The 26397-nt window shown below is 45.7% G+C and overlaps 1 protein-coding gene across 4 annotated transcripts; it reads right to left on the bottom strand.

Annotated features, from left to right (window-relative positions):
• On the bottom strand, positions 1–24159 carry SLC2A11 (solute carrier family 2 member 11). Of its 4 annotated transcripts, none has more exons than XM_070762485.1 (12): positions 24044–24159; positions 15450–15548; positions 14698–14858; positions 13975–14099; positions 11421–11550; positions 9799–9947; positions 6232–6419; positions 4077–4187; positions 2504–2605; positions 2296–2371; positions 2022–2149; positions 1–1161 (listed from the first exon to the last, which is right to left on the bottom strand). In XM_070762485.1, exons 1-12 carry the CDS (start codon positions 24062–24064, stop codon positions 961–963), a joined length of 1491 nt encoding a protein of 496 aa, XP_070618586.1. In that variant the 5' UTR covers positions 24065–24159; the 3' UTR covers positions 1–960. The 4 variants fall into 4 exon arrangements, with proteins under 4 accessions (XP_070618586.1, XP_070618585.1, XP_070618587.1 ...); XM_070762484.1 differs by lacking the exon at positions 24044–24159 and adding an exon at positions 18645–19452; XM_070762487.1 differs by lacking the exons at positions 1–1161; positions 24044–24159 and adding an exon at positions 18645–19452 and having other exon boundaries at positions 2067–2181.
• Positions 24160–26397: the final 2238 nt, after the last annotated feature.

The raw sequence follows: 26397 nt of genomic DNA, 5'->3' as shown, positions 1-26397 counted from the left end.
TCAAACAAAATGAAATTTAATGGTGAAAAAAATAAGATTCTATATTTAGATAAGAAAAATAAAATTCACAGATACAGTATATGTAGTAGCTTGCTCAACAGTAGTAACTGTGAGAGGGATCTTGGACAGCCATTTAAATAGGAGCCAGCCGTGTGCAGCAGCTGCCAAAAAAGCCAACACAGTTCTAGGTTGCATTAACAGAGGGACAGAATTAAAATCATACAAAGTGTTACTATCAATTTATAATGCCTTGGTAAGGCCACACTTGAAATACTGTATTCAGTTTTAGTTGCCACGATGTAAAAAGGATGTTGAGACTCCAGAAAGAGTGCAGAGAAGAGCGACAAAGATGATTAGGGGACCGGAGGGCTAAAACATATGAAGAACGGTTGCAGGAACTGGGCATGGCGAGTTTAATGAAAAGAAGGACCAGGGGAGGCATGATAGCAGTCTTCCAATATCTCAGGAGTTGCCACAAAGAAGAGGGAGTCAAGCTATTCTCCAAAGCACCTAAGGGTAGAAGAAGAAGCAATGGGTGGAAATTAAACAAGGAGAGAAGCAACTTAGAACTAAGGAGAAATTTCCTGACAGTCAGAATGATTGACCAGTGGAACTGTTTGCCTCCAGAAGTTGTAAATGCTCCAACACAGGAAGTTTTTGCAAAGAAGGATTAGACAGATTCATGGATGCCAAGTGTATTGGTGGTTATTGAAACGGATGTCCATGTGCCGCCTCTATGTTGGTTGAGGCAGCCAGGATTCCCTTGAGTACCATTTCTTGGGGGTCAAGGGAAAGGGAGGGTCTGGCCTTCTCTTTCTGCTCAAGATCCCCATGGACAATTGGTGGGCCACTGTGGGACACAGAATTCTGGACTCGATGGGCTTTGGCCTGATTCAGCAGGGCTCTTCTTATGTTCTTATGTTCTTATGTTCTTTGCGAGCTGTTCTCTCTCTTTTGAAGCTACAGCCTGGTGGATACAATCTCCTCTGGACACCCCCAAGCGCTGTCACAGGGCTGACCTCCAAAGTTACACTTAATAAACTCTTCTGAGATTTCTAGGAAGCTCTTTCCTTTCGTCTCCGGGAGGAAAAACCAGACATAGAGAGCTGTTCCAACACAGACCGTGAAGAAGGGCAGGTAGCAGTAATAGCCAAGGCTTTCCTGAGAGGAGAGAAGAAAGGGGTCAGCATACGAAGCACCTGTCGACAGGGGCATGCCAGTTTGGCTGTAAAGTCATCCTCGGAGAGCGATCTGCTCTCTCTTACACAAAGTGAGGAGAAAGTAGCGCCCACCGGCTAGGGGAGGAGAGCCTGGGTCACATGACTGTGTAGCAATCAGGAGGAATAGGATAGGATAGGATAGGATAGAATAGTATGAGCCGGGGTGGCGCAGCAGGTAGAGTGCTGTATTGCAGGCCACTGAAGCTGACTTGTAGATCTGAAGGTCGGTGGTCCAAATCTCATCACCGGCTCAAGGTTGACTCAGCCTTCCATCCTTCCGAGGTGGGTAAAATGAGGACCCAGATTGTGGGGGCAATAGCCTAGCTCTGTTAATAAGTGCTATTGCTAACACGTTGTAAGCCGCCCTGAGTCTAAGGAGAAGGGCGGCATAAAAATCAAATAAATGAATGAATGAATGAATGAATGAATAAATAAATAAATAAATAGAATAGAATAGAATTTGGAAACAAGAATGGAATGGAATGGAATGGAATGGAATAGAGTAGAGTAGAGTAGACTAGACTAGACTAGACTAGACTAGACTAGACTAGACTAGAGTAGAGTAGAGTAGAGTAGAGTAGAGTAGAATAGAATTCTTTATTGGTCAAGTGTGAGTGGACACAAAAGGAATTTGTCTTGAATCACAACTGGATTCAGTGTAGGAGGAACACCTAGTCTTGAGCAAGGGGCTAGCTTGAATCCACCGCTAGGACAATACTTTCCGCTGATGGTCGCTCCAATTTCCTGCATCCCACGTGAACTAACTGATGCCTTGCAGAGATATAAACAGAGAGCGCTTACCATAACAAAAGGGAACGCTAGGCCCACGAGAAATAAGTTGGTCCAGAGCAGAGAACCGCTGATGGTGTAAGCAGCCGGGCGGGCGGCCTGATCAAAAATCTCCGTGGGTATAATTCCTGTCACACCAGCTAGAGAAACCATGCAAATTAAAGGTTGCTTTCTAAGAAGAAAGATAAAAATATGGCAACATCAGCCCAGTTTCTGACCTTTCCTAGGTCATCTAGGGTGGATTTTTCACGCCCCTGTCGAGATCTCAGGTGCTTTTGTAACTCACCTGGTCCAATGCCAAAGCTTAGGATGTAGGCAAAGATGCAGGCCATGCTGAGATAAGGCATCCAGCTGAGTTGGTCCTGGAAAGCCAAAAGTGGGCAGGTGGGGGGTAGGAGGGAAATGGGCAGATTAGAAAGTGCCCTGCATGTGACCCTTGCTAGATCAGAAGGCCTGGGGTCCTTCAACCCAAAGGAACAAAGAGCCCCTCTTACCTGTAGAGATAGCGCTACCATGAAGAGGATGGCCGAGGCGGCCATGAGGCTGTACCCCACTATGAGCAGCACCCGTCGCCCAACACACTCGATGAGAAGGTTCTGGAAAGCAGCATTACAAGGAAGCCCCTTAATGGGCGGCCCACCCAGGCACTCCCCAGAAAGACCCCCCCTCCCAATTGAACAGGCGAGTCTCTTTCCCTCCCCCATTGAACAGATGAAAAAGAAATTTGGGGAGGTTGATAGACTGGTGCTTTCTAGAGACCGACTGATCGATCCTCTCCTCTTGACTTTGGTCTGTAGAGTTTGGGATTAGAACAGCTCCAAGGAATCTTTTCTTGTAACAAAAAAACATGTAACCCTTCCCTGGTACAGAGCTGAAGGGATTGGATACTGTAGCCTAGAGGTTAACTCTCTGCCTTACAAGGCAAAGGCTGCAGGCTCAAGTCCCAGTGAGAGGGTATGGCTAGCTGATGAGGCCAAAATAAGGCCGAAATATATCTATCCTAGTCTCCCTTAATTTTCAAATTCAGCCAAAACATGTGACACATACAGAATATAGTTTGTCGGCTATTAATTAATTTATTTATTAGATTTGTATGCCGCCCCTCTCCGTAGACTCGGGGTGGCATACAAATCTAATAAATAAATTAATTAATAGCCGACAAACTATATTCTGTATGTGTCACATGTTTTGGCTGAATTTGAAAATTAAGGGAGAAAATTAAATTAATAAATTAACTGCCTTGGAAATGGCCCTGGGTTGGGCTAGGAGGCAAAAAAGGAGCTGCGATGTTCCTTCCATATACCAGGGTGATTTGACACAAAAATATGTAATCCTTCCCTGGTACAGAGCTGAAGGGATTGGATACTGTAGCCTAGAGGTTAATTCTCTGCCTTACAAGGCAAAGGTTCAGGTTCAAGTCCCAGTGAGGGTATGGATAGCTGATGAGGCCAAAATAAGGCCGAAATAGATCTATCCTAGTCTCCCTTAATTTTTAAATTCAGCCAAAACATGTGACATATATATATACAGCAGCACGAAGCTTATAACTTCAGCCTGATGATGGTGAATGTGATTTCACCGAAATGTCGCATAGACATGCAAAATATTACATGGGGCAAAACCCGAACTCAGAACAATCTACATACATATACCTGTGAAAACCTACGAATATGTATGTATGTATGTATGTATGTATGTATGTATGTATGTATGTATGTATATGTAGATTGTTCTGAGTTCGGGTTTTGCCCTGTGTAATGTTTTGAGTGTCTCTGCGACGTTTCGGTGAAATCACATTCACCATCATCAGGCTGAAGTTATAAGCTTCGTGCTGCTGTAAATATAGAAATATATATATATATATTTGTTTATCACATGTTTTGGGAAATGGGCTGTTTCTGGCCTCCAGAGGGACTCGGGGGGGCAGGGTAGGCAATTTTCATCTCCCCAGGCACTAAATTATGGGTGTGGGCACTCACACAGGCGCAATAGTGTGTGTGCACGCACTTTCGGCACCTGATCTAGAAAAACCACCCTGGGAAGGAAGAAAGGAGATAAAATTCTCACGCAAGTCATGGACATGATGAGCTCACAACTCCCGGTGCCAATGACGCTGTACTGGATCTTGTCGTATGGGATCCCTGCCTCTTGGAACACATAGGAGGCGTAGAAGTACATCTGCAGGAATAAAGAAACGGCAAGTGTCGCTACCGAGTCTCTATTTTTTATTGCTACGCAAAGGAGGGGAAGTTAATCTGCTTATCTGAGGTAGGAAACTGACAAAAATGGTAACGTAAAGCATAAAAAAAACATATTGCAATTTAAGCAGCAAAGAATGATTCTAAAGTGTGCAATAGGGTTGATATTCCTGGAGGCGTCTGTAATATGGCAAATGATTTAGCTTTACTAGATAAGTGGTCAAAGCAATGGAAACTGCAGGTTAATGTTTCCAAATGTAAAATAATGCACTTGTGGAAAAGGAATCCTCAATCTGAGTATTGTATTGGTAGTTCTACGTTAGCAAAAACTCCAGAAGAGAAGGATTTAGAGGTAGTGATTTCTGACAGTCTCAAAATGGGTGAACAGTGCAGTCAGGCGGTAGGGAAAGCAAGTAGAATGCTTGGCTGCATAGCTAGAGGTATAACAAGCAGGAAGAGGGAGATTGTGATCCCACTGTATAGAGTGCTGGTGAGACCCCAATTGGAATACTGTGTTCAGTTCTGGAGACCTCACCTACAAAAAGATATTGATAAAATTGAACCGGTCCAAAGACGGGCTACAAGAATGGTGGAAAGTCTTAAGCATCAAACTGATCAGGAAAGACTGAATGAACTCAATCTGTGTAAAGTGATCCCTCGATTTTCACGGGTTCAAACTTCGCGGAACGCTGTACCACGGTTTTTCAAAAAATATTAATTAAAAAATACTCCGCGGGTTTTTTTCTATACCACGGTTTTTCCCACCCGATGACGTCATACGTCATCACCAAGAGTTACTTCTCTCTCTCTTTCTCTTTCTTTCCTGTCATTCTCTTCTTCAATCATTTTCTCATTTCTCTTTTTTCTCCCTTTTTCTATCATTTTTCTCTCTCTCTCTACCTTCCACTCTCCCCCCTCTTGCTCTCTCTCTCTTTCTCCCTCTCCCTCTCTGTGAGAACGCCTGCCCCCACCTCTCCTGCAGCCCCCTCGCTGATAGCTGGGACAAAAGCGCTCTCACCTAAGGGACTGTGAGAGGGGCGGGGCGGGCATTCTCAAAGCGCTCAGAGCGGCTACCGGCCGAATGAGGAGGATGAGAAGCCGTAGCCGCCAGCGCTGCTGCAGGAGGACCCGTGTCCGAAGAAAGCCGGTGAGAGGGGTGGATCGGGCAGGTGGGCGGTAGCGGCGAGGGGGCCGGAGGCGCTGGGGGGGCGGGGGCAGCCGACATTCAAAGCAATCTTTGCCGGCATCCGCACTTTCGTCGCTCCCTGCCCTAATTTCAAGCTCGGCTCCTTGCGCTGCCTTGAAAAAGGGTGCGTGGGGGTAGTTTTTGGCTGTCCGTAGCCAAAAATTGTGTTTTTACTTCCGCACCGCTACTTTGCGGAAAATCGACTTTCACGGGAGGTCTTGGAACGTAACCCCCGCGAAAATCGAGGGAACACTGTAGTCTGGAAGACAGAAGGAAAAGGGGGGACATGATCGAAACATTTAAATATGTCAAAGGGTTAAATAAGGTTCAGGAGGGAAGTGTTTTTAATAGGAAAGTGAACCCAAGAACAAGGGGCACAATCTGAGGTTAGTTGGGGGAAAGATCAGAAGCAATGTGAGAAAATATTATTTTACTGAAAGAGTAGTAGATGCTTGGAACAAACTTCCAGCAGACATGGTTGTTAATCCACAGTCACTGAATTTAAACATGCCTGGGATAAACATATATATCCATCCTAAGATAAAATACAGGAAATAGTATAAGGTCAGACTAGATGGACCAGGAAGTCTTTTTCTGCCGTCAATCTTCTATGTTTCTATGTTTCTAATAAAAATCTCCCAACTCTCTTTGAAGCTCATCTCAAGAAAGGGTGCCGGGGAGGATGCTATCTGGAACACATTTTAATCTGCCCCTTGGATTGTGTCAGCGGTCTCCTGGCGGAGAAGCCAGCTGTTCCGTAGGCGAATCCCATTTCGGTTCGCAGTCCTGTTGGGGAAAAGAGCGTGCAGGATAGTAGCGGGGAGCCCCCCAGACTTACGGAATCGTTGCCACAGAGCTGCATGGCACTGCTCAGCACCACCACCGTGATAAACTGCCGACGCATCGCCCGGTCACTCCACAGCTCCCAGGGCGCTTTAGCCGCCTGTCCCTGGAGGGCTGCCTGCTCCGCCAGGATCTCTTTCACCTCGCATCCCAGGTCGCTGGTGCCTCTCAGTTGCTGCAAAGCTGCAAGAAGCCCAAAGTGACCCTGGCTTTCTTGGGAAACGTGAAAGTCTCAGATTCATTTTATTTTTATTTTTATTGCATTTGTATGCTGCCCCTCTCCGAGGACTCGGGGTGGCTCACAACACATAATAAAACAGTACAAAAACAATCCAATTCATAACATAAACAATCGTTTAAAAATTCTAATTTTAAAACTTCCATTAACAATTCATACAACAGTCATACCAGGAAACATTCATTGGTCAGGGGGGAAGATCTAAGGAACCCCAGGCCTAGCGGCAGAGATGAGTTTTTAAACTCTTTCGGAAGGCAAGGAGGGTGGAGGCAGTGCGTATCTCCAGGGGGGGGGCCGCCACAGAGAAGGCTCTTCCCCTAGGTCCTGCCAGCCGACATTGTTTGGTCGACGGGACCCTAAGGAGACCAACTCTGTGGGACCTCACCGGTTGCTGGGATTCATGTGGAAGAAGATGGTCTCGGAGGTAGTCTGGTCCTATGCCATGCAGGGCTTTATAGGTCATAACCAACACTTTGAATTGTGTCCGGAAACAGATTGGCAGCCAATGCAGTCCGCGGAGTGATGGCGAGATATGGGTATGTCTTGGAAGGCCCAAAACTGCTTGTCCGGTTGCATTTTGGATGATCTGAAGTTTCCGAACACTCTTCAAAGGTAGCCCCATGTCATGGGTTGCCTTAGCAGAGGGAGGGTGAAACCTTTTTGGTTTGCCTGCCCAAATGGGTGAGTGCATGTGCTAGCATGCGCACACATGCCCCCCCCTTTCCCAAGATTCATAATATTCCAAATCTTCCTTATTTTTTAATTCCATTGTTAATTTATCCATCTCCGCACATGCTATTATTTTTTGTATTATGTCTCCCCCTGTTGGTACATTTTCATTTTTCCAATATTGTGCAAATATTATTCTTGCCGCAGAAACATTAGCAATGAACATCTGGGTCACAGATTCCACTGTTGACCTCCAGATGGGACCACCTTCCTCATGTGAAGTTCCCTTTGGGGGAAAGCACAACGCCTGCGGGCTACAACCAGGGATGGGCAGCAGGCAGGACGGGGTGGAACGCAGTTCCACCGGCGGAAATGAAGCTGTGTGCCCAGCTCCAGTTGACTATCCCCCCCTCCCATCCTCTTCCTCCTTCTCGGAAAAAGGCAGGGGGGCCATTTCCTTCCCCCTCTTTTCTCAACAGCTGATTGGCACCTGTTTGCCTAGCTATCCATCCTGAGTGGATAGGGGCGACCCAGGAAGGAGAGCCTGGGAAACACGAATAAAATTATCACCCCAGAGAGCGACACTGGGGAGGTTGTAAGTTGAGGACTTCACTTGAACGATGAGGATCGTTCATGCCACTCCCACCTGGTCACATGGCCAGCAAACCACTCCTACCCAGTCACATGACCATCAAGCCACACCCACAAAATAAGCCACACCCACCGTGTGGCAGTAAAACTTTTGCCTGCCCATTACTGGCTACAACGATTACTGAAATGGCCACAGGACATAAAATGGCCTCATGTAATGAGTCCGATTTCCCCCACAACTCTATTGCCTCCCATGCGGGTTCAGAAGTACTTCAGGAAAAGTCCCTCACTCTTCTGCATACAAGAGAATCCCCCAGGCTGTGAGGCTTGAAATCCTCAGTTTGGATAACTTAGAATTGTGATGCTTGCGGTCCGACCTGGGCATTGCATACAAAATTATATGTAGCAATGTGTTACCTGTAAATGCCTTCCTTTGTTTTAATCGCAATAATACGTGCACCAAAACCCACTTTAAACTCAATGTAAATCATTCTAAACTTGATTGTAAAAAATATGGTTTCTGTAATAGAAAGGTCAAAGTCTGGAATGCTCTACCTCAGTGTTTCCCAACCTTGGCAACTTGAAGATATTTAGACTTCAACTCCCAGAATTCCCCAGGCAGCAAATGCTGGCTGGGGAATTCTGGGAGTTGAAGTCCAGATATCTTCAAGTTGCCAAGGTTGGGAAACACTGCTCTACCTGATTCAGTTGTTCCAATTTTTTACAGTTTCAGTCATAAATTGACTTCCATGGACCTTATATCATACTTACCATATTTTTTGACGTATAAGATGTACCTTTTGCCTCCCTAAAAGAGACTGAAAATTTGGGTGCATCTTATACTCCGAATGTAGCTTTAAAAAAAAAACTTTTTCCCCGCAGCCCTAACTTGGTGCTAACAATGTTCCTGGCTTCCTACTCACTCCAAAGAAGGGGGGGGGGGGGGTTTCCAGTCCAAAGTCTTTGCAGGTGTGTTTTCATTCCTATTCCTTCTGAAAAAGGTTTTTCCAGCCCTAACCAGGGAATACAATAATGTGCTGAAGCTGACCAGATTAAGGACGCTAGCCAGATGAATACCTGGTGGGCAGATTTATTTTCCCCTATTTTCCTCCACCAAAAGTAAGCTGCATCTTATACTCTGAAAAATATGGTAAGTAGTTGTTGTGGTTAGCTCTGGCCCAGCTCCTGCCCCAAGGTCTGTGGATGTGGGGGAGACATCCACATGCTGCAGGCCTGTTTTGCCACCCACTCACCCCCGGTGGAATCTGATGATGAAGGCTCCTCTGACCAAGAAGACATGAGTGACAGGGAGGAGGAGAGTGTGGCAGACAGCTCAGAAGGAGATCAATTATCTAGCTCCTCCTTGGATTCAGAACAAGAGTTAATGATACAGCCACGCATGCGGAGAGCGATGCATAGGCAGCAACAACTGAGAGATTATTATCAAAGAAAATGAGGCCACCTGTGGTTGGGTGGGGCTGTGGTAATTAGTGAGGCTGCTATAAAGAGCAGCCTGTGGGTTTGGCCATTGTGGAGGATTATCTGATTGTTGTGTTTCGTGACTGCTTTACTGACTTTGACCTTTTGTGTGCTGATTTTTCCACTTTGAAACTAAACCAGAGCACAGTGTGTTTCACTTTGTGAAAGAAGAAGGACTGTGAATTGCCTCACAGCTGCAAGCTAAGTATCACAGAACTGATAAGGGACTTGTACAAATTACCAGTTTGTTTGGAGACGAGTGCTCTTTGCTATACCAAAAGAGGGCTTAGTTTAAGTGAATTTTCATTATAAAGAACATTGTTTTGAATTTTCAAACGTGTGTGTCTGAAATTTGTACCTGTGAATTTTTGGAAGGAGTCTACCAGAGAGCCCGACAGAACAGTAGTTAGAGGGGGTGTGCATTAATGCACTAACATGCCTGGTGTCCCTGTCCCTGTATTTTTTTTTCTTGTTCTCATTTTTGTTTGATAAATACCAGCCAACCAACCAAACCAACAACCCCATAACTGTTTGCTCTCTGGGCATCCCTCAGGGCACGTTGCTGGTCTGGACACCTTTGCTTACCAGAGATACATGAATCCTGGTCTCCTTGGTCAATCAGGAGGTAGCGGGGGCTTTCAGGAGCCAAGGGCAGAAACACCAGCTGGATCAACCCAGGCACCACATTGCTGGCTAGAAGGATAGGCCAACTCTCTTCTGCTCCCAAGATTTCCCTGCATTAAAATCCACAGTCACTTATGGAAACAGAAGTAGGCTCTCATTTAAAAGATGTAGAAACATAGAAACATAGAAGATTGACGGCAGAAAAAGGCCTCCTGGTCCATCTATTCTGCCCTTATACTATTTCCTGTATTTTATCTTAGGATGTGTTGTGGTTACCTCTTGCCCAGCTCCTGCCCCAAGCAATGTGGAGGCGGATGTGGGGGAGACATCCACATGCCGCAGGCCTGCTTTGCTCCCAGTAGAATCTGATGACGAAGTCTCCTCTGACCAAGGAAGCGTGAGTGACAGGGAAGAGGGGAGTTTGGTAGACAGCCCAGGAGGAGATCAGTCATCTGTATCATCCCTGGATTCTGAACAATTAATGACACATCCACGCATGCGTAGAGTGATGCATAGGAGACAACAACTGAAGGATTATTGCAAGAGAAAATGAGGCCACCTGTGGTTGGGTGGGGCTGCTGTAATTGGTGCTACAGATAAAAGTGCAGCCTGGTGTTTTAGCCTCATGGCAGTTTATCTGATTCATTGTTTCATCAAGATCGTGGTTTTTGCTCTTCAGGATTGTGTGTGTGTACTCTCTGGACTTTAGAATTTGACTCAATTTCCCAGTTATTGGGTGAGCAATTGGACTGCATTTAACCTGTGCTTGTGTGTACCAGAAAATCCTTTTTACATTTAAAAGGGGAGCTGTTTCTGTTTTTCTATTTATACAAACTTTTGAGTTTTCCTTTTATCATGTGGTGTGTGTCTTCCTGGACTAATTACCCTGTAATTACGGGCGGTTGAGACACACCGGCAGAACAGGATGGATATATGTTTATCCCAGGCATGTTTCAATTCATTTACTGTGGATTTACCAACCATGTCTGCTGGAAGTTTCTTCCAAGGATCTACTACTCTTTCTCATGTTGCTTCTGATCTTTCCCCCAACTAACCTCAGATTGTGTCCCCTTGTTCTTGTGTTCACTTTCCTATTAAAAACACTTCCCTATTTAACCTTATTTAACCCTTTAACCTATTTCAATGTTTCAATCATGTCCCCGCTTTTTCTTCTGTCCTCCAGACTATACAGATTGAGTTCATGAAGTCTTTCCTGATAGGTTTCATGCTTAAGACCTTCCACCATTCTTGTAGCCCGTCTTTGGACCCGTTCAATTTTGTCAATATCTTTTTGTAGGTGAGGTCTCCAGAACTGAACAATGTCAACTTACTTGCCAATTGTCATCACGGCAATGTCTCTCCATAAGTCCATACAAAAGAGAGGCCACAGGCCCTTCCCTGTGCTTCCTGGGCTTGGGCAGGAGCTTCCAAGGCAGGGCATCTGTCCACTTGGTGGCTTTCCATTGCTCGAGTTTTGTTTAAGATGCAGTGCACAGCCCAGCCCTGGCTGCCCTACAGCAGGCCCCTGGCAAAGGGTGTGCCTTGTCGATGACCCCAGGTTCCCCCAGACCTTCGTGTCTCACCTGAGGCCGGCCACCTGGCCAAGCACCAGGCCAAGGGCTGTGAAACATGCCGACGTCATGGCCACAGCTCCCCGGAGCTCCTTAGGCGCGCTTTCCCCCAGGTACATGGGCTGAATGCTCATGGCCACCCCTGTACGGAAAGGAAACATATTTGTTTTATGACATTTATTATGACCGCTTGGGTTTTGGCAACAGGGATTGGTCAGCCATGGCTCTCCATGCTAAATGAGTGAACTTTCTTTTTTTATTATATATATCACATGTTTTTGCTGAATATTTAAAATTAAGGGAGACTAGGATAGCACTATTTCGGCCTTGTTCTAGCCTCATCAGCTAGCCATACCCTTACTGGGATTTGATCCTGGGGCTTCTGCCTTGTAAGGCAGAGAATTAACATCTAGGCCACCAGATCTGATCCCTTCAGCTTTGTACCAGGATAGGGCTATATGTTTTTTTGTTCTGTTGGATCACCCTGGTATATTGAAGGAACGTCACAGCTCCTTTTTGCCTCTAGTATGTATATATATGTATGTATATATACATTCAAAACATAAAACGACACTAATACATTTTAAAAAAGAAAAGAAAAAAACAAAAAGAACAAAAAGAAAAAACAAAGAAAAACGAACAGTATTTGGACAGATTTGCAGCATATTCTACAGGAAAAATGGTTCCAACTATGTTAACATTCTATTATAGCTCTGTTAAGTTATTTGCATATGCCAGTTTTGGGGGGGGAAATACACATCTTAAATTGTAAAAAAACATTCTATATCTTTATATTAACAATAAATTCTAATACCAGGCAATAGCTTTGTCAATTAAATATTATTCTGATTGTATATTTACCACGTTTTTTTCTTTTTTTCTAACCACCAATAGAACCTCTCCCAACACTTGTACACGTCAGATTCTTCCTTATTTTTGATTTCTAACGTTAACTTATCAATTTCTGTGCAAAGTATGACCTTTTCTATGATCTCTTCCTCCTCAGGAATAGCTTCATTCTTCCAATATTGGACATAAATTAACCTGCCCGCTGTAGTTATGTGGATAATCAAATATATTTGATGTCTGCTGGAAGTTTGTTCCAAGGATCTACTATTCTTTCAGTAAAATAATATTTTCTCACATTGCTTTTGATCTTTCCCCCAACTAACTTCAGATTTTGTCCCCTTGTTCTTGTGTTCACTTTCCTATTAAAAACACTTCCCTCCTGAACCTTATTTAACCGTTTAACATATTTAAATGTTTCGATCATGTCCCCCCTTTTCCTTCTGTCCTCCAAAGTATACAGATTGTGTTCATGAAGTCTTTCCTGATAGGTTTTATGCTTAAGACCTTCCACCATTCTTGTAGCCCGTCTTTGGACCCGTTCAATTTTGTCAATATCTTTTTGTAGGTGAGGTCTCCAGAACTGAACACAGTATTCCAAATGGGCTCTCACCAGCGCTCTATATAAGGGGATCACAATCTCCCTCCATCTTGACAAACTCCTTTGGCCAGTCTGGTGTTAAAAGACACAATTGGGTATCATCAATGTATCCTAGCCAACAATAGTGGAACCTCCCCCCACCCCAGCGAAGAGAACCACCCCAAAGTCCTGTCTCTCCATGCCCAATCCACAGAGCCAGCCAGAAAAGATACCGAGGTCAATAGTATTGAAAGCAACAGAGAGATCCTCCCCCTGCCCACCCCACTTGCATTGGAAGGCAAAGATGGAGAAAGAAAAGCAGATGGTTTCTGATGGATTCTTGGCTCTGTTGTGATTAGCTCTGGCCCAGCTCCTGCCCCAAAGACTGTGGAGGTGGGGGAGACAGCCACATGCTGCAGGCCTGTTTTGCCCCTGGTGGAATCTGCTGATGAAGGCTCCTCTAACCAAGAAGACATGAGTGACAGGGAGGAGGAGAGTGTGGCAGACAGCTCAGAAGGAGATCAATTATCCAGCTCCTCCTTGGATTCAGAATAAGAGTTAATGATACAGCCACACATGCGGAGAGCGATGCATAGGCAACAACAACTGAGAGATTATTATCAAAGAAAATGAGGCCACCTGTGGTTGGGTGGGGCTGGGGTAATTAGTCAGGATGCTATAAATAGCAGCCTGTGGGTTTGGCCATTGTGGAGGATTATCTGATCATTGTGTTTCGTGACTGCTTTGCTGACTTCGACCTTTTGTGTGCTGATTTTTCCTCGCTTTGAAACTAAACCAGAGCAAAATGTGTTTCACTTTGTGAAAGAAGAAGGACTGTGAATTGCCTCACAGCTGCAAGCTAAGTATCACAGAACTGATAAGGGACTTGTACAAATTACCAGTTTGTTTGGAGACGAGTGCTCTTTGCTATACCAAAAGAGGGCTTAGTTTAAGTGAATTTTCATTATAAAGAATATTGTTTTGAATGTTCAATCGTGTGTGTGTGTCTGAAATTTGTACCTGAGAGCCCGACAGAACAGGCTCCAGGTTGCAGCCCCGGCTGATCTTCAAGGAACAAACCCTGGTCAGAGAGCAGAGGTTGCTTGTCACAATGCTGCATGTGAAATGTCTTGAACGTACCAGAATTGATGCCCGCAAAAAACCTGCTCAGCAAGATCATTTCGAAAGATTTCGCCACCCGGCTGAATCCCGCCAGCAGCGCAGCCAGGGCCACGAATGCGTTGTTCAGCAGTAAAGATTTCTTCCTTCAGGGGAACAAAGGGAGAAAAGGTTCAAAGGCTTGTTTCGGTCCGTCTGCCTCTTTCCTGGGCCTCTTGTGGCTGCCCCCCAGCATCACGGCTGCTCCTGGGGCTCCTCGCCTGGCCACAGGGGCAAGTGGCTTCCAGTGGCAAGAGGTTCCACAGGGAGTGGCATGTTGGTGGCCTTTTCTCCCCCATTAGTGGGAGGGGATGACTCAGCAGCCAGGTGGGCATGGCTGGGTGGTCACAGCCAGGGGTGGGCAGCAGGCAGGACGGGGTGGAACACAGTTCCAGCGGCGGAAATGAAGCTGATCGGCGGCTGTCACTTCCTGGATTACTGGTCTCGGCTTATCTCTCCTTTTTTTCCCTGCTGCTGCTGCTGTGTCAGCACTCCTTGCTTTTTTCCTCTTTCCTCCTTCCTGGCCTCGGACGAGCTTCCTTCTCTCCTGCCCGGCTCCCCTCCAGCCTCACACAGCCACCTCCCACCTGAGGTGCAAGCAGAAGGCGTGGGCAGCACTGGCAGCATTTATGCTTCTGGCTGAATCCAATTCTAGAAGACCCTAGGAGACCCCCCCTCCTGCTGAGAGAGGCTGGCCCAGCTCACCTGCCCATCTTCACAGCCATGGGGGCAGCAATCAGGGCTCCAGCCAGGCCCCCCAAAGGATACACGGAGACAATGAAGGACCAGACCAGCGTGATCATCTTGGCATCCAAGGCAGCTCCTGTGCGGTCCAGCCAGGTTTCATTAATAAAAGACTGGATGAACTACAGGGGGAGGAAGAAAATACATCTATTGTTTTATATTGCTGTTAGCCGCTCAGAGTCTGTGTGGAGTTGGATGGCATACAAGCGGGAGGGAGGGGCTACTGTCCGTACGGGGTGGGGGGACGCAGTGGGGTAGCAAAAATGGAGTTCCACCCCAGAGCCCCCAATTTGCATTGAAAGATGTAGAAAGAAAATGCAGGGCAGCTGTGCGCTCATCACTTTTTTCCTCTTTCCTCCTTCCTGGCTTCGGAGGAGCTTCCCTCTCTCCTGCCAGACTCCCCTCCAGCCTCACGCGGCCACCTCCCAAGGCCAGGAAGGAGGAAAGAGGAAAAAAGTGGGAAATGCGAAGCAAATTGTCACCCCAGCAAGCGACACTGGTGAGGTTGTAAATTGAGGACTTAACGAGGATGATCATTCAAGCCACTCCCACCTGGTCACATGGCCAGCAAGCCACTCCTACCCAGGCACATGACCATCAAGCCACACCCAGAAAATAAGCCATACCCACAGTGTGGCAGTAAAAGTTTTGGCTGCCCATTACTGCCTGGGGGCCTGTGTTCCAATGAGAGGCGATCTAGGAGGCCACCTTACCTTAGTGGGGGCGTTGATGATGGTGAGATTGTAGCCGTACTGAAAAGTGCCACCAATCCCAGCTGCACAGATGGTCAGAATCAGGATCTTACCTCGAACCTGGGAAACAATCACACATGATCATGGAGGCAGAGCGGAAAACTCCCAAGTGCCCCTTGTTGGGCTAGACTCCAAGGGAAAGTGGGTAGGGGGAGAGAAGAGAGTAGCTGACCCCCGCGAAGCTGGCTTCTGGGCAGTTTCTTTGAAAGGCCCTGGCCTTGGCCTGCCCTGTGCCTGACTCTTGAGTTTTGCCCAGGGGACCCTCTGGAGCAGGGGTGGGCAATTAATTTTGCCATGCGGCAGCATGACAAATTGGGATGGTTTTAGAGGGCTGGGCTAATATAATTAACTCAGATCAACCCAATACTGTAAAGACCCAGACCCTGGCCTCACCCAAACACCCAGACCCACTCCACAGACCCCTAATTGTTTGCTTTACGGCAACACGGTGCACCACAGTCACTGCGCTGGAGTGTTTGCATGGTTTCTGTGCTCAGCCGCTCTCGGTAGGAGTTTAGGGTCCGCTCTAGTGCTGTTCTGTCGGGCTCTCTGTAGACTCCTCCCAAAAATTCACAGGTACAAATTTCAGACACACACACGTTTGAAAATTCAAAACAATGCTGATGCAATCAAGGCGGCATGGTACGTGCATCTTGCCGCCTTGAGCGCCACTTTGTAGGTCTTAATAAAAACTCTTACAAGTGTTCGGTCAGATTCAGACTTAATCTTCCTCCATCACTTCTCTAGATGTCTCTTCTGGCGTTTCAACTCCCGGAGCTCCTTGTTGAACCACAGGGCTCTACGGGGTCTAGTGCCACAAAGAGGCCGCAAAGGCGCAATTCGGTCGAGAGCCTCCACTGCAGCCCTGTTCCAGGCCTCAGCAAGAGACTCCATCGAGCTGTGGACAAGTGAATCTGGTAAAACCCCAAGCGCCCTCTGAAAGCCCTCAGGGTCCATCAGGCGTCTGGGGCAGAACCTCTTAATTGGTTCCGCCTCCCTGCGGGGGAGGATTGGAGCCGGGATATCAAGCCGCAGTAGAAAATGGTCTGACCATGACAAAGGCAATGCTTCTAAGCCCCTTAGTCTCAGACCATTATTCAATTGCCCCGAGAGGAATATCATATCGGTTGTGTGCCCACCCTCGTGAGTTGGACCCTGAACTACTTGAGTCAGGTCCATGGCTGTCATGGTGGCCATGAACTCCTGTGCCAATCCAGAGGAACCGCCGAGTGACGGTAGATTGAAGTCCCCCAGGACAATAAGTCCGGGGAACTCCACCGCCAACCCGGCCACCTCCTCGAGCAACACAGGCAGGGCTGTTGACACGCAGCTGGGAGGCAGGTACGTGAGTAACAAGCCCACCTGAACCCCTGAATCCAACTTCACAAGGAGTGACTCACAACCCGCAATCTCAGGGGCAACGAGTCTACGCAGGCGAAGGTTCTCCCTGGCTACAATAGCCACTTCCCCCCTTCCCTGAGGTCGAGGCTGATGCCATATCTGAAACCCGGCTGGGCATAATTCCGAAAGAGGAACTCCTCCCTCTGGGCCCAGCCAGGTTTCAGTCACACATGCCAGATCGGCCTCCTCATCCAGGATTAAATCCCGGATGAGGAGGGCTTTGTTAACTACCGATCTGGCATTGAGCAGCAGCAGCTTGAGTCCAGGGCCCGGATTGCACTCGTCACCAGGGCTCCGATTTGAGCTCATGGGACCGGAACAAAGGATCACTATTAAGCAGCGATCTCTTTTGCCTCCAGAACGGCTAGCCCCGTGGCTCCCGCCATATCTACCTCTCCCCAGCAAGACTGAAATATTCTGGCCCTCTGTCACCTCGGAGAAAGGTACCCCCACCAGTGTTCCCTCTAATTTTTTTTTGGGGGGGGGGCGGAAAAGTATGGTGTCTGAGCAGCAGTCCATTCGGGCGGCACAGAAATAATAAATAAATAAATAAATAAATAAACAAAAAAAAACCCCCACCCTGTTTTGTCTCAGAGAATTTCAAAATAAAATTTATTTATTATTTATTTTATTTATTATTTGGATTTGTATGCCGCCCCTCTCCGAAAACTGTCTGTCTATAACAGTGTACTGTCTGTCTATAACAGTGAGCTCATAATAGGGCAACTCTATCAATATCAAAATGCCACTTAAATAGTTGAGCTAGTTTCAAACTAGATTTTGATTTTCTTTCTCTCTTCCTTACTCCCATTCTTTTTCTTTCTCTTTTCCTTCCTCTCTTTTTTCTATCTGTTTCCCTCTCTTCCTCTCTCTCTCCTTCCCTCTCACACTTTCCCTCTCGGCTTCTGGACAGGTTTGGAAAACTCTGAGTTGATGATGATTTTAAGTGAGCGATTGCTCACTGCTCAGCTTAGAGGGAACTATGACCCCCACCCCTCCTGTCCCTCTACCGCCAGGTAGGCTAAATTCTGCATTCATACTGACCCTATTATTCCCATACATACCATCCCACTCACCCCACTCATTCATATTATAAAAATTACAATTACCATTTACCCCATCCATACCCCACTCATCCCACAGGTTAATCCCATCATTCATTCCCTTCGCTTCATATATACCTTCCATCTGATCCCAAATATCCATCATTAAAATTACCCCCCAATAGAATAGTTAAAAGATATATAAAATTTAAAAAAATGATTAATTAATTAAAAAAGGTTAACCAGTCATTTATAAATTAATCTGAGACAATAATATAAATTAGAATCAATTAATATAAAATCAGTTCTTAAATGAATAAATAGTTCAAAATTCATCAATCAATCAGTCAATCCAGGTCAGGGTGATAATAATGTCTTTAGTAAATCCTTCTTTAAGACTGCTGTGTTATAAAGTCATCCACTAGGGGCGCAGTGTCTTCAATGTTATTCGATAGGGAATAGGGAATACAGTACAGAAGATGGATGGAAAAAGGGGGGGGAGGGGGGGAGATGACAAAGCAACGATCTCAACATTTGCAAATACCCCCAGTTTAATAGGCAGTTCGGCAGCTCAGTTCCCATTGTCCACTCTGGAAGTGAGGGGAGAGGAGGGTGGGGGACTCCATTGTTCACTCTCCCCCAACTCTGCCCTCTCTGTTCTTTCAATCCAATCCCAGCCAACACTCCACTCCACAGGGCAGCTCCAACTCGCCTCAGCCTCCTTCCTGCATATTCCGGCCATCTGTCTCCTTCGTCCCCCTCAGCACCAGCAGCTCTCACCCACTTGCATCGTACAGGGGGCTGGGCTGCTGCTCTTCGCCCACCAGCCGGCATCCCAGCTCCTCTGCTCTCCGCAAACCACCTCCGGCGCCGAGAGCCGACCGCTCCCACCGGCCTGCACCCTCGGCGTCCTCAGTTTCACACAGCACCAGTTACTCTCACTTCCTGGTGTCTTCCTGGTGTATCGCTAAGAGGGTCGGTTTGTTCCCTGGGTTGTTTTCCACTCATTTATCTCCAGCTCACGTCTCTCCACCTGTGTTCAGCGTCTGGGAGCAGCCGCCATCTCCCGCTCCCCAGCTGACCAACCAGGCAATTTCTCGGAGCTATTGTCCCTGGCGCCACATAAAGCAACACAACAGCATCCAATATTAATCCCCCAAACACAGAGGGTTGCAAAGCCAGAAAGAATCAGACAATATCTGGTCTGGATTGACTCATTGTTCTGTGGGGTGACTACCCCCCCCCCCCATGTCACCCCACAGAACACCATTGCTTGCAATGTGATCGCAAAGATCATTTATATAGAGTATGAGGAGTCCTAGTATATTGCCTTGGGGTACGCCGCTGTTAGCCAGAAAAGGATTGTTGTCTGTTTGATAGGAATGCCGTTACCCAGCCATGTAGGGATCCTGAGATGCCGTAGAATTTCAGTTTTAGAAGTAGTTTGTCATGAACCACTTAGTCGAAGTCATTTATAGAAGTTAATGTAAATTGCATCTATTGATTTGCCCTGATTGAGATATGTAGTCATTATTATTATTATTATTATTATTATTATTATTATTATTATTATTATTATGGATTTCGTATTTCATCACCAGTCGGGCGCTTCCCAAGCACCTAGGACTGCGTGATGTAGTGGCAAATTATGTTTGCCGATCCCAGTAAAGCGGCCTTTTGCAATTGACAGGTGGAGGTTTTGTCAATTCCGATGGTTTTCAAATGTCCACTGAGATCCTTTGGCACTGCGCCCAGCGTGCCAAGTACCACTGGGACCACTTTCACGGGCTTATGCCAGAGTCGTTGCAGCTCGATTTTTAGATCTTCGTATTTCACTAATTTCCCTAGCTGCTTCTCCTTAATAATAATAATAATAATAATAATTATTATTATTATTATTTAGATTTGTATGCTGCCCTTCTCCAAAGACTCTCCAAAGACCATATGTTCTTGCAGTGTAGGAGTTGCAGGTTGCAAGATAGCACCTAATTGGACACTTTTTGATAACCAGGTGGGCAGATAGAACTGAGGGAAAGAAATAATGGTTTGGGCGCGAAAACCCCAGACCCAGCTTTGCTTCTTCTGCAACCACTTGGCTTTAGTGTTGTGGTTAGCTCTGGCCCAGCTCCTGCCCCAAGGAATGTGCAGGTGGATGTAGGGGAAACATCCACATGCCGCAGGCCTGTTTTGCTCCCGATGGAATCTGCCGACGAAGCCTCCTATGACCTAGGAAGCATGAGTGACAGGGAAGAGGGGAGTTTGGCAGACAGCCCAGGAGGAGATCAATCATCCGTATCATCCCTGGATTCTGAACAAGAATTAATGACACATCCACGCATGGGTAGAGTGATGCATAGGAGACAACAACTGAAGGATTATTACAAGAGAAAATGAGGCCACCTGTGGTTGGGTGGGGCTGCTGTAATTAGTGCTACAGATAAAAGTGCAGCCTGGTGTTTTAGCCTCATGGCAGTTTATCTGATTCATTGTTTCGTCAAGATCGTGGTTTTTGTGCTGTTCAAGATTGTGTGTGGACTCTCTGGACTTTAGAATTGGACTCAATTTCCCAGTTATTGGGTGAGCAATTGGATTTCATTTCACCTGTGCCTTGTGTGTACCAGAAAATCCCTTTGACGTTTAAAAAGGGAACTGTTTCTGTTTTTTCTGTTTATAAAAACTTTTGGGTCTTCCTTTTATCGTGTGGTGTGTGTCTTCCTGGACTAATTACCCTGTCGGTTGAGACACGCCGGCAGAACATTTAGTAACGTGCATTTTCGGCTAACCTTTTGCAACTGAGCAAGTTGGGACAACTGGCAAGGAATTTCATCTTTCAACACAACAACAACCCAAAACGAATACCTCCAAACCAACAAAAGATAAGTGTTGGAATGGCCCGGCAGAGGCCCGGCTTGAATCCCATTGAAAATTGGTTGGTTCCCAATTTTTTTAAACTTGGTTGGTTGGTGCCATGCTGAGATGCTGCTTACCCTGGATGCTCTCATAAAATCAAAAGGTGCTTCAACAAAGCTTATTAGTAGCAATTTTGTGCAATCACATTATTGTAAGTTTAAAATTATCATTTTTATCCTAAAATATTTCAGTTTGTTTTTCAATTGTAGTTTAACATGTTATATTAAAGATGGAAAATATTCTGAGGTTATTTGTCTTAGATCTGATATTTTTACATATCAAAAACCTGGCATGTTAAACAGGGGTCCCATATCCACTGTACGTAGTTTTTCTAACTATGTAAATTAAATTTCTATTCAGTTACAAAGGAGCTTATTCTTATGGATTTAATGCAGTGCCCAACACAAATTAGGAATAAATCTTCAAAACACCAAGAAGGGAAATAGTACTCCAACTACATCTTCAAATCTGATGTCGTAGTGAACCACGATACCAGCCAAGTAGATGGTTCCTCTTCTACCTCTGTCATCCTCTCTTTTTTCTTTTCCATTCTGCATCTTTCTTTTCATTAGAAGAAACATAGAAGACTGACAGCAGAAGAAGACCTCATGGTCCATCTAGTCTGCCCTTATACTATTTCCTGTATTTTATCTTACAATGGATATAAGTTTATCCCAGGCATGTTTATTATTACTTCTATTCTACCCCTTCCCAATATTTCTTTCTTTTATTGCTTATCCCCTCTTTTTTCTTTTTCTTTCTCTGTTATCCCCACGATTAGGTTATCTTATGTTATATGATTTGAATGTACTAATCATTATCTTATGTATTGTTGATTTACTTTATGTTGTTTTCTGTTATCTTATTATTTTAAAACTTAATAAAGATTATTTTTAAAAAACAAAAAACAAAGGAACTCATTATTATGGATTTAACGCAGTGCTGATTGTATTAAGTTAGGGCGGTAGGAAAAGCAAGTAGGATGCTTGGCTGCATAGCTACAGGTATAACAAGCAGGAAGAGGGAGATTGTGATCCCGCTGTATAGAGCACTGGTGAGACCACATTTGGAATAATACTGTGTTCAGCTCTGGAGACCTCACCTACAAAAAGATATTGACAAAATTGAACGGGTCCAAAGATGGGCGACAAGAATGGTGGAAGGTCTTAAGCATAAAACGTATCAGGAAAGACTTAATGAACTCCATCTGTATAGTCTGCAGGACAGAAGGAAAAGGGGGGACATGATCGAAACATTTAAATATGTTAAAGGGTTAAATAGGGTTCAGGAGGGAAGTGTTTTTAACAGGAAAGTGAACACAAGAACAAGGGGACACAATCTGAAGTTAGTTAGGGGAAAGATTAAAAGCAACATGAGAAAACATTATTTTACTGAAGGAATAGTAGATCCTTGGAACAAACTTCCAGCAGACGTGGTTGGTAAATCCACAGTAACTGAATTTAAACATGCCTGGAATAAACATATATCCATCCTAAGATAAAATACAGAAAATCAAATGAAAAATGCCCCCTTCCTCCCCAACTCGCAAGATTCAGCTGGGAGCCCGTGAAACGGCTGCCTCCTTTTGTGTGTGTGTGGGGGGGCCTACAGCTTTACCTGAACGGCTGGGAAGACCCTGGGAAGTGACCGGCCACATTGGATGGGGCCAAAGGGAAGAGCTGAGACCGGCAGCTCCCGACTGACCTCGTCAAAAGAATTTGATGGTTGTTCAGAGATTTTGTGGGATTCCCCTGCCTTTCAGGAATGGGGAACGTTAAATACAATAATCCCTCACTACTTCACGGTTCATCTTTCATGGATTCGCTATTTCATGGGTTTTCAAAGGGGGCTTAAATCCATTAAATCCATTAAAAAATTTAAATCCATTAAAAATTCATAAAATTCTTCTACAGTTCTATTGTACTCTATTAAAGAAACTGGTAGGCTATCCCATGTAGTTCCAGCTGAGAAACATTATAGAATGACGGTTTAATGCAAAGGGTGGGTTTTAGATTAGATTTAGATTTAGATTTTAATCTCTCCGAAGACTCTCCAAAGACTCGGGGCGGCTCACAACAACAACAATACAATATACAAAGTACAAATCCAATATAAGTTTAAAAAAAACGAATTTAAAACCCGTAAATATTAAAAACGATCATTACTACACAGTCACCCCATTCTCATATATTACAGTCAGAAAAAGGTGGTAATGGAGGGGGAAATAGTTATTCCCCCCCATGCCTGGCGACAAAGATAGGTCTTCAACATCTTGCAGAAGGCGGGAAGAGTAGGGGTAATTCGAATCTCCGAGGGGAGTTGATTCCAGACGGCCGGGGCTGCCACAGAGAAGGCTCTTCCTCTTTAAAAGTCCAAATACTCGTTAAATACATTAAAAAAATATCTTTCCTCTACTTCACGGAAATTCGTTTTTCACGGGTGGTCTTGGACCGCATCCCCCGCGAAAAACGAGGTATCACTGTACCTGAAGGGTGAGGAGCTTCCTGGGCTTCTCCAGACGAGAGAGGAATGAATATCTCCGGGACCGCCTTCTGCCGCACGAATCCCAGCGACCAGTTAGGTCCCACAGAGTTGGCCTTCTCCGGGTCCCGTCGACTAAACAATGTTGTCTGGCGGGACCCAGGGGAAGAGCCTTCTCTGTGGTGGCCCCGACTCTCTGGAACCAGCTCCCCCCCAGATATCAGACTTGCCCCCACCCTCCTTGCCTTTTGCAAGCTCCTTAAAATCCACCTCTGTCGTCAGGCATGGGGGAATTGAAAATTTCCCTTCCCCCTAGGCTTATAGAATTTATACACGGTATGTTTGTATGTATGATTGGTTCTTTAAATTGGGGGTTTTTTAGATCATTTTTAATATTAGATTTGTTTACATTGTCTTTTTTATTGTTGTTAGCCGCCCCGAGTCTGCAGAGAGGGGCGGCATACAAATCAAATAAATAGATAGATAGATAGATAGATAGATAGATAGATAGATAGATAGATAGATAGAGATAGATAGATAGATAGATAGATAGATAGATAGATAGATAGATAGATAGATAGACAGACAGACAGACAGACAGACAGACAGACAAACAAAATAAACCTCCACACACACACCCTATGTCCTATGGATTCCTGGAAGAATCGCTACGTCCAATAGCTGACCCCCCCCCCCCCCAAATAAAACGTAAGACTGTACCACTTGCTGGAGTGCGTTCATCCTGCTTGAGACTTGCGCCCGAGGAGTCCGTGGAACCCTTTGGGAAGAATGCTGGAGCACCGTCTGAATCTCCAATTCAGGAATGTGTGCTTGGTCACCCATTACACACCACGATGCAAATGTTTAGCTGGGCAGGTGAGAAGCTGCGCTGAACGTTTCCACTGAACCGGGAGCAGGAGGCAAGAGGCAGGTGGGCCAGTTGCCCGCAGACTGGGGGGCAACGTTGGTCTGAAGCCCCTCTACTTTTGCCATCCTTGCTGTTCAGCTGGAGAGCAAGCACTGTCTACTGGTGATGTCAGAATCGATGGGGTTAATTTTTGAGGGGCTCTGAACAGGTTTGATGCCCTCCAAGGCATCCTTGCCTTGCAGGTGTGGCTTTTACTGCTCACCTGCCCTGTGCCGCGTGGCCAGAAGAAGCTGCAGAGCCATGAAACAGAGGCAGGGGGGAGTGGGGGGTCTCTGCTAGGGGGTGAGCCATCTTCTGGCTCATAATTCACTAGCTTACAACCTGCCTTTCAACTAGAACAGGGGTGTCAATCTCAATTTGCATGAATGGTATGTGCACGATACATGGTACGTTTGCATGAATTGCACAAGCAATCAGCCGCACGAATCCCAGCGATCGGTTAGGTCCCATAGAGTCGGCCTGCTGTGGGTCCCTCGTTTGGCGGGACCCAGAGGAAGAGCCTTCTCTGTGGTGCCCCCGACCCTCTGGAACCAGCTCCCCCCAGAGATCAGGACTGCCCCCACCCTCCTTGCCTTTCGTAAGCTCCTTAAAACCCACCTCTGTCATCAGGCATGGGGGAATTGAGATATCCCTTTCCCCCTAGGCCTATACAATTTATGCATGGTATGTTTGTGTGTATGTTTGGTTTTCATATGGGTTTTTTTAATTATTAAACTTTAGATTTGTTATATACTGTTTTACTATTGTTGTTAGCCGCCCCAAGTCTGCGGAAAGGGGCAGCATACAAATCTAATAAATAAATAAATAAATAAATAAATAAATAAAATAAATCGTGGGCCTCCCTAGATACGCCCACGTCTCGTCAACACTCCGTGGCTTACATTCTGGTCACAATTCGACTACTGCAATGCTCTCTACATGGGGCTGCCTCTGAAGAGCGTTCGGAAACTGCAAATCATGCAGAATGCAGCCACACGAGCGGTCATGGGCTTGCCCAGACACGTACATATCTCTCCAACACTCCATGGTCTGCATTGGCTGCCGATCAGTTTCCGGTCACAATTCAAAGTGTTGGTAATGACCTTTAAAGCCCTACATGGCATCGGACCAGAATACCTTCGGGACCGCCTTCTGCTGCACGAATCCCAGCGGCCAATCAGGTCCCACAGAGTTGGCCTTCTCCGGGTCCCGTCGACTAAACAATATCGTCTGGTGGGACCTAGGGGGAAGAGTCTTCTCTGTGGTGGCCCCGGTCCTCTGGAATAAACTCCCCCCAGAGATTCAAATTGCCCCCACCCTCCTCGCCTTCCGCAAGATGTTGAAGCCACACTTATGCCACCAGGCATGAGGGGGGGACTAACTCTCTCCCCCACACTTCTGACTTTAACATCCGAGAGTGGTGTGATTGTGGAGAATTGATTTTTAGTAGTAATGGGTTTTAATTTAGTTCTCTAATATTGGATTTGTATTATATTGTATTAGTGTTGCTGATGTGAGCCGCTCCGAGTCCTCGGAGAGGGGCGGCATACAAATCTAATATATTATTATTATTATTATTATTATTATTATTATTATTATTATTAATAATAATAATAATCCCAGCGGCCAATCAGGTCCCACAGAGTTGGCCTTCTCCGGGTCCCGTCGACTAAACAATGTCGTCTGGTGGGACCTAGGGGAAGAGCCTTCTCTGTGGTGGCCCCCGAGTCTTTGGAGAGGGGCGGCATACAAATAAATAAATAATATTATTATTATTATTATTATTATTATTATTATTATTATTATTATTATTAATTAGATTTGTATGCCGCCCCTCTCCGCAGACTCGGGGCGGCTCACAACAGTGATAAAAACAATATATAATGACAAATCTAATAATTAGAATCTAAAATAACAATTGTACATTTAAAAATCTAAAAGCAAGGAACCCCAATATAAAAAACATACATACAGTCATATCATGCACTAGGACTACATAGGCAGGGGGAGATGTCTCAATTCCCCCACGCTTGATGACAAAGGTGGGTTTTAAGGAGTTTACGAAAGGCAAGGAGGGTAGGGGCAGTTGTAATCTCTGGAGGGAGCTGATTCCAGAGGGTTGGAGACGCCACAGAGAAGGCTCTTCCCCTGAGTCCCGCCAGATGAC

This window comes from Erythrolamprus reginae, chromosome 10 (genome assembly GCF_031021105.1).
Source record: "Erythrolamprus reginae isolate rEryReg1 chromosome 10, rEryReg1.hap1, whole genome shotgun sequence".
In the NCBI taxonomy this organism is placed as follows: domain Eukaryota; kingdom Metazoa; phylum Chordata; class Lepidosauria; order Squamata; family Dipsadidae; genus Erythrolamprus; species Erythrolamprus reginae.
Note: the sequence above shows the minus strand (reverse complement) of the source record. Positions and strands in the feature narration are given on the sequence as shown.